This window comes from Dipodomys spectabilis, unplaced genomic scaffold, assembly GCF_019054845.1.
Source record: "Dipodomys spectabilis isolate Male_0828 unplaced genomic scaffold, ASM1905484v1 ptg000081l, whole genome shotgun sequence".
NCBI lineage: Eukaryota > Metazoa > Chordata > Mammalia > Rodentia > Heteromyidae > Dipodomys > Dipodomys spectabilis.
The window spans coordinates 23,900,182-23,914,024 of NW_024870758.1; the positions used below are offsets into that span (position 1 = coordinate 23,900,182).

Genomic DNA, 13,843 nt, shown 5'->3' on the forward strand with positions numbered 1-13,843 from the left:
AGGTCTTCTTGGAAGGTTCTTTGCACTAATTGGTGAGATTGTATACTTAACTCAAACTCAAAAAGGAACTGTTGTGCTGGGTGTGATGGTGTGTAACTGTAATTTTAACTACTAGGTAGGCAGAGTGGAGAGGATCACAGTTTGAGGTATCCTCAGGCAAAAGTCAGTAAGCCCCATTTCAGAAACAAGCTAGGTAGAGTGGCACATACTTAAGACATGTATACAGGTACATTACAATTTGAGTCTAGCCTGGTAAAAGCATGAGACTCTATCTGAAATAATAATTTAAAAGCAAAAGGGGTGGGAGCCTGGCTCAGGTTGGTAGAGCACTTACCTATGAATCATGAGGCTCTAACAGAGTTCAGTCTCTAGTACCAAAAATATAGTAAAAGAAAAACAAATCCTGCAAACCCCAGAAATTTCACTCATTGAATTTGAAAGATCTCCAGCTCCCAAATTACAAAACTTGTAAAAATATATCATATTTTTGGAAGGACAAGATCCTTCCAAAAAACACTGAAGCATATTTATCATCTTTTGGAGTGATTTTACAGTAACACTGTTTTCCTATTAAAAAAAAGTTTTACTTTCCAGGGAACTAATGTTTTTTCCTATATTTCATATTAACTTGTTGATATTTTTATACCTGTACAAATGGTAAGATTATTGATTGAATTAGTAAGAAAAATTATTTAAATAGAAAAATATCTATTATGTCCAAGCTCCTTGTTACTAAAACATAGTAAATTAGTTGAGGCCTTAGTGAGTGTTTATCACACAGTTTTATATATATATATGTATATAACAAATTAACTATGGAACAGCATTACTGTAGTTTGGAATGAAATTTACTTCATTTAGGTTATGGTACTATTTTTTGGTTCAAAGACTATACTTTTTAAAAAGTGGATACCTGTGGTCCATCTCTGGCTTCATAGAAGTCACCCACTCTTATTTTTGGACTGAAGCTGAAATTGTCCCTTGAGATATCCATTATTCCATTTCTGATGAGATACTGAAAAAATCACATATTTTTCCACTTCAGGTTTTAATAATTACAACCCCGCTTTGATGTAAATCTAGCTTCACTAATTAGCTTCACTAATGTTTTGCATAGTCTATAAAGAAGTTATGGATTTACAGGAGATCAATTTAGTTTAAGTACATTAGATCCACAGACAGAACGTTTTGCATCAAGAAACTTTATCTGAGAAAGAAGTGCACTATTTCTTTATATGAAGAAACTTGATAGGCTCTAACGTATAATAGTTGGTGAAAAGTATGTACCTTTATTACATCAGGGTACTGCCTAAGTTTCTTTCCACATGGAGCATAATATGCTACTTCTCCTTGAAGGCGCCCACCAAAGTTTCTTACTCTTGTCTCTCTCTGCCAGCTACATATAATAGAAAGGAGGGTTATGATATAATTTCAAGTTTTTTGAATTTAGAAAAAAATACAGTACACATGTTCTTCACATAACACAAAAAACAAAGTTCTAATCATATAACCTAATTATATTCACTTCTAAAATGACAGTTTTAGATAATTCATCTACAAAATCAATTAACTTATAAACAAAAATCTCTATTAAGCTTTTTTGAAATTATAATGATTTACTTTGAATACTTAAAACATTTTAGTAATGTCATGAACATGAAGTTCATATGTAAAGTTTTAAGTGAGAAAAGTTATTAAAGCTCTCTTGCATTTGAACATCAAGTACATCCAGGCTGAAAGTTATTAGTTCCAACTAAACCATTTTAATCCATCTTTGAGTGAGTCCCTCAGTTCTAACCAAAGCATCTTCTCCTGTCTGTTAATTCTGTTTGCCATATACCTTGCTCTTGGTTACTTTTCTGTTCTAACCCCCCTAGGCTACCTGAGCCCTTCCCAGGTCAGCCACACCTCCTCACATTTTGGGTTTAATTTCAGTTTTCTGATAAATCAACTACTTTGCCCTTTGTTCTGGCATTATTGTGGTAAATAATATTCTGTAGTACATTGGCTTATTTTATTAATAGTAGAGAATGAGAAATTAAGCAGACATGCATAAATATACGGAGTAAAAATAAATAAACTTATTTAGCATACCCATATTCCAAAGGAATACGAAGTTCACGTTCATCTGTTACTCTTCTTCTTTTGGAAGTGCCTTTAAGAAAATTGAACTAGTTAGTTTGATAGGTTATATTGACTATCTCATAGTTGAGAAACTTTCCTTTAAAAAATTTATTTTAAGGATATGGATTATTGGCATTATTTCTGAAATATATTGTTTTTAGGTGTTTTCTACAAAATGCTGTGTAAGGCAGAGGATTCTGTTTTCTTTTGGTCTAAATGACAAAATCACTAGTCTTCCCTCCTAAAGGAAATACAATGTAAAGTAGAATATGTAGCTTTCCCCTCATTTTGTTATGAATGAAATTGCTAACAAGAAAGGGGGATAGCGAGTTTAGAAAACCTATTTACAGTTGTTTTAATTAAAAATATATGGATTTCAGAAGAAAAAAATTTCAATCTCTAGCTCATACATTTAAAGACAGTTTAATTTATACATTTTAAGACAGTTTAATTTCTTTGTACATAAATACATTCACGGTTAAAAAGAGTACTAAATCTTTTTTTTGGCAGTTAATGGAGTTTGAACTTAGGTGGGTACTCTATATACTTGAGCCATAAACACAAACTCAAAATCACAAAGAAATAGGGTTATAATTATTTGTAATTTTTTTCATAGAAGAAAGTAATTTTCACAAGAACAAACAAATTAATCTTAACTTAGAAGGATACAACTAGTTGTGGTAAATTAAACCAAATCTATAAATTGCCAGAAGAATAAATCATAAAATTTTTACTATATATATGATTTTATTTTTAGTTACTGATTGAGAAAGAGAAGAGTTTTAGAATGTTAAAAGAAACTTTTAATATACACCTCTATATAAAGTAAAATAAAAAAGACACAGCCCGTTAGCAATGGAACAAGAATGTTACTAATAGAAATACACTGACTATATGTTAGGTAGATATTTAACAGCCCAAGTGATCTTTTTATAAAGCACAAAGAAACCTTTGTCAATTCTATTCATTAAAAGCATGAACTCAACATAAAATAAAGAGTTCAAGGTGAAGTACTGTTACCAACTAAATATTTGAAATCAAAAGCACAGAAAAAAAATTTGACAAGATGGGGAAATGGGTTGTGTCCTTTGAAAATTCATACTGACTTTTCTTAGGCAGCCTTCAACCCAGGTTGATTCCAATGAGATCATTTCTAGAACACTGTAGTCTTGATATAGACTGACTTCTACTTTACATTAATAAAAACTGTAGGTACCTGAATGTGGACTGGAAGTAAGTGTGGAAGAAGATGTGCCAAGAAAAGCCGGGGGTGACTGAGATTCAGAACATAAGGCAGCAGGGGCAGAGCTTGGAGTTTTTCCTATGTGGAGGTTTCGAGGTGTGGAGTGAGCTGGGAGACTAACAGAAGGGCTTTTGGCAGAGGAAGTTGTTTGATTCAGTTTCATTGATGATTTTTCTCCTTCAGTATCACTATCTGACTCATCTTGGTCTTTATCATCATCATCTCCTTCTTCTGATCCTTCTGTATCTGATTCTGAATTACTATCTGATTCTGGAAGTAAGGAAGTATTTTATTACTATAAATAGAAAATAACCATTAATTTTGATTTTGTTTAAGTTAAATAGTTTAGAACCAATATTTACAATTGTGAATCTAAACAGGCAGCTTTCCAAAAGAATAAAGAAAAAATGACATCATAAATTATTTCAGTTCATTGTCTTCATGCTATATAATCCCTTAAGATTCTTTAAAAATGAATAGTTTTGCTCAATATTTAGTCATAAAACGTTTTTCACATGACTTCATTAACATGATTTAAGGAAACTTTGCTTAATGACTTCAAAATCACTTTTAACTTAGCAAATAAAGTTTCTTTTGTCGTTGTTGTTGCTGGTTGTGGGGCTTGAACTCTCGGTGTGGGTGCTGTCCCTGAGCTCAAGGCTAGCACTCTACTACGTGAGCCACAGCGTCACTTTCCATTTTCTAGTGGTTAACTGGAGATAAGAGTCTCATGGATTTTCCTGCCTCAGCTGGCTCCCAGCCTCCTGAGTAGCTAGGATTACAGGCAGGAGCCACGGGTACCTGGTTGAAGTTTAATTTTTAAACTAAGAAAACTAACTTAAAAGAGAGACTGTAATCATCTCTCTAGACTCGTATGGACTGTGAAGAATACTAAGGTAGGTCATACTGGAATTACCCCTAGCCTTTCATATTTGGGATCTGAAATAAAAAGAATTTTTCTAGAGGAAATTTTGGTTTGTTTTGGTTTCCTCCCCCTCCCTCATAATTGTTTTATTTAGGCACAAGACTTCATTCAATCCTCTCAGACTTCACATAGACACATACAACACACACATAAGCGCACACACACACACACACACACACATATTACAGAAATAATTATGGTACAACAGAAGAAGTTTTCAATGATTTTAGATTGTCATATATATAAAATGAATGCACTCACTCCTAGCTAGATATGCCAGCTATATGACGTGATTAACTTTAGATGTATAGGACAGCACTGCTATAGTGTGGTACCACCTTCGTATAAGGAGATTCAATATAAAAGTTAATTTTTAAAAGCTATGAATACTGAATCTCAGTACCTATCATGCATAATACTCAGAATATTATCTAGAAGAATTGTTATTACTTTGAGTACTAGTTTATTTTTAATTGTAAATTATATAATTGACCAAATTTTCCTATTTACATGAAAAAATGGAAATTTGTAGCTGATGAGTAACAGATTCACAAACTTTGTATTTGCCCATATTTAAAATTTAAGGTATCCTGTATTTTATGTCAAAACAATTCTACCTTAAAAAAATCCAGAAAGTAAAATTAAACCAAGGAATTAATCTATAACCCACTGTGTTGCTTATAAATTCTATGTTACTGATGTATTAAATTTTTGAGTACTTTTTGAATGATCAAGACCAAAGATAACTTTGGTTTAACACTGATTTTAAGCCAGTGATTTAGGTTTAACATTGTGTGCTGACACGTTTGAACAAGTACCAAAAGAGATGGAAAAGGTGTTTGTGGGGGAATATGTGGGTCTTGAATGAAATGAAGCTTACGTAAGTTGATAAAAGTATTTAACTCATATATCATTATACTCCTAAACTATTTATCTAATACAGATGAATAAACTAAGAATCAACTTAAAATTTCAATATCCATTACCGTTATACCATTTTTTATTATTACAGAAATGTAAATAGTTATGTGAAACAATGAATGACAATCATTCTAAATCTGTGGATTAAAGTCTTTAAGATGTTTAGCCCACATAACATTTAGAGACATGCTTTAAAATTTAAAATGAAAAATAACCTGATGGGCTGTCATCAGATTCATCATCTTCATCATCTTCTTCATCTTCTTCATCATCTTCCTCTTCATCCTCATTTGAATCTTCTGAATCTTTACTGCTAGGAATATCTGAATCTGTTCCTCTGAATTGTTCCACCAGAGACTTTGCAGGATGAGAGTGATGTTGTGTTTTTAATGTGTTTGTGTTATTGCTCGTTGCTTTCTCCTTCCCTTGACTATGGAGTACAGGAGAGGCAGAGGGCATTACAGGGGTCTGATTGCCAGGTGTTCTTCTTCCACTTGTACTCAGATTCACAGGTGAAGAAAAGGGGGTGTTGCTTGCTGTAGCAATGTTTTCATTAAGTTTACTCTGAACTTTAGATTTGGTAGTAAGTGCTAGAGGAGCTTCTTGAATGACACTTTGAATAACTCCATTTGGTTGGTGGTTACCTAAAAGTGCATTTGTCAAGAATGGATTAGGGTGGTTGTTTTCTAGTGTTTGTTTTGGATGTGCTGGTGAGCTAGAGGTTGCTTTTGGGTTTGACAAAGCTGCAATAACCTTCTTCAGGCTCTTGGATGACTCCTGTTTCTTTAACTGTGACGGGAATGTCTGCTTATATTGTTCCTGTTGAAACATAAGTTTAAAGAACAAAACGAAATGTGGCATAAAATAAAGATTGCTTTTATGTGTTTTCAAAACCAAAAACAGCTGCTCACATTCAGATTTAAATCACGATACACAAGGTCTGTAAAAGGAATGACAGCAGTGACTGGTTGACTGTTGGAGCTGACTAGATTTAACATATTTAAAGATAGAATTAATTTGTCCCATTCAAAATGTATAGCCCTCCCCTATCTATACTATTTTTCGCACTCTAAAAATAATATATATCTGAAACTCTAAGAGTATCTTTCAGGTTTTGTTTGCTTTCTTCTTCTTTTTAATTATGTTGGTCTCTTATCATGGCTTCTGTTCCTTTCATTAAAACATTGCTCTAATTTGCCAGGCACCAGTGGCTCATGATTGTAATTCTAGCTTCTTCAGAGTTTGAGATAGAGAGGATCACAGTTGAAGGCCAGCCTGGGCAAAAAAGTTTGCAAGACATCTTCTTAAACACTAGCTTGACATAGTGGCATGCACCTGTCATCCTGGCTTCATGGGAAGTAAACACAGGTGCCCATTCACTCAGGAAGATGCCAAAGAGGGCTAGAGGCATGCTTCAGTATTAGAGCACCCACCAGTAAGAAGTCCTGAGTTCAATCATGAGTAATACTAAAGTCTATATATGATACATATATTGTTCAAATCTAAACAATGCCGTAAGTTTACCTAATCTACTAACAATATGTGGTATACCAATGTCAGTTCTATGTATGATTAAACCTTATTATTATATTAGCTTCTTAGAGCAGTGAAACTATATAAATTATACACCTTACTATTCAAATTACTCTATTATTAGGCACTATCATACCTTTCCAGGTGACCTGGGTCTATTTGTCAAAGCTAGGGCATCTCATATTTACACTGCTTCTGCATTTTGCTGAAACTATTTTGTCTGTATGAAATATCCTCATTTTCTAAATTTGTAACTGATAAAATACTGCTTATTCATTAAGATGAACCCCAAAGCACTCTTTGCCTCTGTCCTCTGAGCTCCATTACCTTCTTATTGCATGACATACTCCTTATATATGAATGCCTTTAGTCTCTAAGGAGATAAATTTACATTTTAAAACAAATTTCTTAGAGCAGAAACACCAACATTTATAGCCTTCCCCAAACAGTACTTAAAAAAACTGCTCTTGGAATGTACTCAAAAAATATTTCTTTGAAGTAGAGACTTAAGATGTAGTAGCTTGGGTGATACTCAATGATAGAGCACTTGCCTAGCAAGCACAAGGTCCCTGGGTTCAATCCCTAAAGCAAAACAAAACAGAAAACACTACAACAACAATAAAAAAGTAAGCTAGTACAAGTGGTGGCTCACCATTCTATGGGGCTTATTTTCAAAAGCCTTTACTATAGTAACATTTGATAATGTAAGCAGTAGAGAAAAATAACAGATTTCCTGAGAAAGATTAGGTCGTGCCATAAATTTACATCTTGAAATTAGAAACAAATTATATTTTGCTCTTTGTAAAAATAAAGCTAGAAAAGTTATTACTTTAGTATAATTTATGTTATTTTGGTTTTGTGGTACTGTGATTTGAACTCAGGGCCTCGTGCTTACTAGGCAAGTGCTTTACTGCTTGAGCCACACTCCCCAGACATGAATTAGAATTATGAAGGTATTTTAAGTCAACACAAGTGAAGTTGTGTTTCCTAACACAATAAATATTTGGAATTACATTTTCAGAGGAATTTTTTCCTTCCTTCCTTTCTTTCTTTCCTTTTTATAATTAATTAATTAATTTTGATGGTACTAGCCTTTGAACTGAGGATCTCATGCTTGCTTGGCTTCATGTTACTACTTCACTGGAGCCAGGCCTTCATTCTACTTTTTTCTAGTTAACTGTAGATAGAGTCTTGGGAACTTCCTGCCACAGCAAGTGCTCTACCACTTAAGCCACAGTGCCACTTCTGGTTTTCTAGTGGTTTATTGGAGATAAGAGTCTCATGGACTTTCTTGCCCGGGCTGGCTTTGAACTGCGATCCTCAGATCTCAGCCTCCTGAGTAGCTAGGATTACAGGCATGAACCACCAGGGCCTGGCTACTCTTTTTTTTTAACAGGCAGTGCATTTTACTTCTAAATATGTAGGAGGTAAAGCAAAGAAAATCAGAGTTTTCCTCCCAACCTCTAGTACAAGTGTTTGAACTCAGGACTTTGCAATTGCTCTACTTGCTTGCTCTGCTGGTGTTCTACCACTTGAAACCATGCCTCCAACCTGATGTTTTCTAATTATTGTACAAGCTTATCTTAATTCTTATAGGTTTTTTTTCCGCAGAGGCAGGTTTCAAACCACAGACCTCCAGAACAGCCTCCCGAGAAACTAGGATTACCGACGTGGGCCACTGGCATCAGATTCCTTCATCACTAAAATTCTAAACAATATCGTCTCCCATATTTATGTCTACCACACTTTATCCTAGGGCTAAAATCTTTTAAACTGTACATATTGTCCTTTTTGATACAGGGGGTCCATTTTGATATCCTTTTTGATATAAGTGGTAGTGTCACCCCAAAAGTATATAAAAATTAATTATTCCATTGGTGCTAGGAATTGAACCCATGGTAAGTGTATGCTACCACTAAGCTACATATCAAGTTCCACTCTGATTTTTTCTAGAAAAAAAATTTTTTTTAAACTCACCCGTTTGGATCGCAATTCACTGGTCAAAGAATTAGTTTCTTCAGAGGTATTTTTATTCCCTGCTTTATGTACATCAGGAGAAGGAACTATAAGTTTCCTGTAAATTTCCTTTTTGGCTTGGTTTACCAAAGATAAAGGTTTCACATTAGACACCAATCCCGTAGACTGTATTACACTGGTGTGTTTGTTCACAGATTCCTCCTTTGCCTGAGAGCTTTGGAAAATAAATGGAAGCTGCTGTGACAAAACCTGAGGCTGCTTCTGCTGGGATTGGAATGATGAGTGAGTCTGGGATTCAGACACTAGAGGTAATGGCTGGTGTGTTCTTTTTTCCTGGGCTTTTTCAGTTGCTTTCTGTCCATCTGCTTTTGGGTCTGAAACACCATGTAATAGCACCTGGAAATAAGATGTAAGATCTTAACTTCTTAACATCTATCAAGATCATCAAGTAGTGAAATGTGAAAAGTTACTTTAAAAAGCATTCCTCATGGGATGGGAAGGTGGCTCAGTGGTAGAGCGCTTGCCTTGCATGCATGAGGCCTTGGGTTTGACTCCTCAGCACCACATAAGCAAAAAGAAAAAAGCCAGAAGTGGTGCTGTGGCTCAAGTGGTAGAACGCTAGCCTTGAGCTGAAGAGCTGAGGGACAGCGCCCAGGCCCAGAGTTCAGGCCCCACGACCAGACACCCCCCCCCAAAAAAAGGCATTTCTCATGACTTAAGACAGATGAAATATAAAGCTCACTATGCTGACGTAGAAACAGAGAGGCAAAGGGTAAACAAATTCAGCAATGATACTCACTGGACACTACTTTGAAAATGAACTTTAGAAATTGTAGGTAGGGATGGGAGGGAAAAACTGGGAGAGAGAGAGGTAAGGAGTGTCACTGTTCACAAAGAAATGTACTCTTTACTTGACTTATGTAACTGTAATCCCTCTGTACATGACCATTGTAATAATAATTTTTAAAAATTCAAAGCAGGAAAAAAAGGTTCTCCATCTTCTATTCTATTATGTACCAAAGTAAGAACCTAATGTGATTAACTAAAACTTCAGATCTTGAGAATTAAGATGATCTTGTAATTGCCTGACTTCTATCCATGAAATAAAGAATACCTGGTTGTTACTTTTATGTTGTGCTTCATTCTCTGAATCAGAATCATCCTCTTCACTTTCTTCAATACTTTGATCCTCCTCCTCTTCATCTTCTTCTAGATCATCTGAATCACTGCTACTAATACCTTCACTTGAGGTATCTGAAGATGTGCCTGAATCACTATCAGTGTTGCTAGAACTTTCCATAGCTTTCTTCCTTGGTTTCTGGAAAAAGAGATAATATTTGATAGACATTATTTAAAAACTTCCAGTTTCAGTAAAAGATATGCTCTTTTAATATTCAGGTGGTATTTCTAACACTAAACTATTATTTCAGGAAAAAGTCCAATATTATAATGGTATTTAACAAGCTGATCAAATTAACTTGGAATTCAGTAATAACAACTGCAAGCTCTAGCCAGGCGCCAGTGGCTCACGCCTGTAATCCTAGCTACTCAGAAGGCTGAGATCTGAGGATCGAGGTTCAAAGCCAGCCCAGGCTGGCCAGTCCAAGTGAGACTCTTATCTCCAATAAACCACTCAGAAACCGGAAGTGGCACTGTGGCTCAAGCAGTAGAGCGCTCGCCTTGAGCTGAAGAGCAGAAGGACAGCGCCCAAGCCCAGAGTTCAAGCCCCAACACGACAAAAACAAAAACAAAAAAAACCTATAAGCTCTGTGATATGTAGAATATTGAAACTATCAATATAGTATATATGTTTTGCTTCAAAATGTATGACATTAAGAACAGTTCCCCAAATAACCATTACAATTATAATAAAAATGTCAAATAAATATATTTAGCTTTGTCTTCTTTCTGTGAATAGTGAATAGTCACCTATAGTGAATAATCACCTATGATCAAGATACCTTTCTAAAAAGGTATCTTTTTAGATACTTGGCTTTTTAGATACTTGGATTTAACTATGTATAAAGGGCTGCCCTTGCTTTCAAGAAACTTCCATTCTATTTAGAAGAGGAGTAAACAGATGCTCATTATATAAGCAAGTATTTGCATATAGTAATAAGTGCTATAGGGAAGTTAAAACAGTTAATAACAGTCATATGGGGCTGTTTTAGTTAGCATTATATTTGATTTTTAATATTTCACAGAGAGAAACAAAAATACAATAGATGAGATTTATGTCTGGAAAATTTAAGACTATTGTGATAAAAACAATCCAAAGCTGATAGAAAGGGATAGTAGGTTACTAAAAAAGGAAGTTCGGTATTTCAACACAGACAATAGTAAAAAATAAATACAAAGGAAGATCATGCATTAAACAGCTATATAACAATTTAGAAAAGCAAGAATACTGAAAAGGAGAAATACTTACATGATAACACAACAAGATTAATACAATTAATCTATAGGTATTTGGGACCATCTAAATGGCATTTGCTGACAGGTGAAGCAAAAGATACCAAAAAAAAAAAAAAAGACACTATAAATTAACAAAAGTCTGATCTTCACTGAAATACAATTTTTCATAACTACCAGGATTTGGGGGAAAACAGTAATTCATCTCTCCCATAGGAAGAAAATTCAAAGCCATACTTACAGACTACAAATCTATACTTTTTTTTAATGCTTCTATATATTGAAATAAAATTCATATGAGTGAGTAGAGTAACTTACTGTTATTTTGTATTTAATGACTCTATTAATTGCTCCCAGCTAACTATCCTAATACCTCTTCCACAGGCATACCCTAATAGTCACTGTCTTTCCAGCATCTAGCTCTTCCCTCAGAGGGATGAGAAACAAACTTAAAGTAATGTGAAATAGCAACTACAGACCATAAAGTAGAGATTAAAGGGAAAGCATTAATAATAAGCCTAGCATTTATTTGGCAAAAAAAACAACTCTCATTACTTGCATTGTATTTTTGTGAACTCACCAAGACTATGAAAATCATAAGGAATCAAAACTGAAGTTATTATTTTGGTATAGGAGGGCTTAGAAAGAAAATGAAAGTATCAGGAAGCTATAGTGATTTCATAGAAAAAAACAATTTCAATGCCCAAGAAATTTGTGTATAATTTGTATTTAAATATAGCATGGGAAATGGGTCTCAAACACCCATGGAATGGGACAAGATGTGATGATTTGTTTTTTTTTTTTTTTTAACATATATATGTTTTTTATTGTGAAAATACTGTATACAGAAGATGTGCTGATTCTTAAGCTTTAGGGTGAGTAAATTTTTGTGAACAATAGAGAACTATGTCCCATTTCTGAACAAGGCACATGGGTTCATCAGCACTGTGATTCTGCCGCAGGTGGTTTCAGGAAAGCATATGTTAATCGTGTGCAAAGGTTCTCTAAGATAATGAAGAAGCAAGTATCAATATTAGAAAAAAAAAAGCTGGTGTGTGTGTGGTGTGTGTGTTTGGATATCATCATCAGTTTCACTTTCAAAGTCAGAGGGAGAGTGGAGGGGAGGAAAGGGGAGTGGAGGGGAAGGGAGAGGGAGGTAGGAGAAAAGGAGGGAGGGGAGGGGAAGAGGAGGAGGAAAAGAGAGACTAGAGATTTACACATAATTAGATAGCATGTCTCTTTCTTCTCACTTAAAACATTTTAAAAAAGGATCTTCTTAGGTTTATAAAAATGATCAAAGAAAAGCTTATTAATTTCCTTACATCTAATCTCCAAAAGCTTCTCAGAGGCCTCTCCTTGAACTTTAATCTCACTGTATACTTTCTTCCTTCAATAACAAAACAAACCCAAGTTTCTGGAGATGCAAGGTATGAGAAATAGTAAAAACAAAACAAAACAACAAAAAACCCCACTCTTCTAGGAAAAGGAAGTGAACAGTGATGTAAATGTGTTGAATGGCAAATACCACATATAAACCAGAAAACTAGATAATAAAATCTAGTGAGTGGGGATGGTTTGAGGAAGGTAACATTTCTGAGCAGAGACCTAACGGAGGGTGAGCACTAATCCCACTTTAAGAGCATTTCAATAGAAGAGAAATAGCAGAAGAAAGCCATAAGCTGAGAAGATAATGCCATTGGGGGCATTCTCAAAAACAGAAAGTCAACCAGACCAGTTGGACCATAGTGAACCATAGAAGAATGATAAGGGTGAACTGGAAGAGCTCCAATCATATAGCTCTTAATAAAGAGAGAAAGAAAAGTCAAGTGGGAAAGAACTAGAGAGACTGATAACAAGATTTTCCTCCAAATTTTTTCTGTGGTAAATACACACAAAATTTGCAGTCTTAACTGGATATTTTATGTGTGCAAGTTCGTTAGTATTACATGCATATAGAATATTTTGCAGTGATGAGAACATAATTTCAGAACTCTTTTCTTTGTAAAACTGAAACTATACACATTAAACTCTAACTTGCATCTGTTTCCTCCCCCAAATCTCACCCCTGTTACCACCATTCCACTTCCACATCAAATTGTAACTATTCTAAGTATCTCATAGAAACAGAATCATACATTTTTATGTGCTGTAATAATGATCATGTGAAGATGTCTTTTTGAGTCACAAATTTAAATTTTCTGGGATATATTTCCACAGTGGGATTGCTGAATCATAACATAATTGTATTTTCTATTTTTTGAGAATTACCATACTATTTTCCATAGCAGCTTTAACATTTCTTACTCTCTTACATATGCTATTTTTGCCTATAAACAATCATACTTACTTTTGATAGGCTTCTTTGGTTGCATGGAAAACATACTTTATATAGCAGCAAAAATTGAACTCATTCAGCCTACATTGTTTTATTCTTTTTCAAAATTGATTATATGGGGCTGGGAAGGTGGCTCAGCAGTAGAGTGCTTGCCTCTCATGCATGAGGCCCTAGGATCAATGTCTCAGTACCACATAAACAGAAAAGGCCAGAAGTGACACTATGGCTCAAGTGGTAAAGCACTAGCCTTGAGCTGAAGAACCAGGAACAGCACCCAGGCCCTGAGTTTAAGCCCCACAACCAACAACAACAACAACAAAAAGATTATATGAACTGGGCCTGGTAGCTTATACTTGTAATCCCAGATATTTAT

The 13,843-nt window shown here is 34.7% G+C and overlaps 1 protein-coding gene across 2 annotated transcripts in view; it reads right to left on the reverse strand.

Moving 5' to 3' along the window:
• The window catches only part of Baz2b (bromodomain adjacent to zinc finger domain 2B), a 297,821-nt gene that overhangs the window by 70,327 nt on the left and 213,651 nt on the right, over window positions 1-13,843 (reverse strand). Inside the window, exons 6-12 of one of the 2 annotated variants that reach the window (XM_042683416.1) lie at window positions 9,838-10,041; window positions 8,724-9,119; window positions 5,429-6,032; window positions 3,341-3,637; window positions 2,095-2,155; window positions 1,288-1,396; window positions 914-1,015 (exon numbers count right to left, since the gene is read on the reverse strand). In XM_042683416.1, the coding sequence (XP_042539350.1) occupies window positions 914-1,015; window positions 1,288-1,396; window positions 2,095-2,155; window positions 3,341-3,637; window positions 5,429-6,032; window positions 8,724-9,119; window positions 9,838-10,041 (1,773 nt within the window). The remainder of the gene's footprint in view (window positions 1-913; window positions 1,016-1,287; window positions 1,397-2,094; window positions 2,156-3,340; window positions 3,638-5,428; window positions 6,033-8,723; window positions 9,120-9,837; window positions 10,042-13,843) is intronic. The other variant, XM_042683418.1, reaches the window with a different exon arrangement.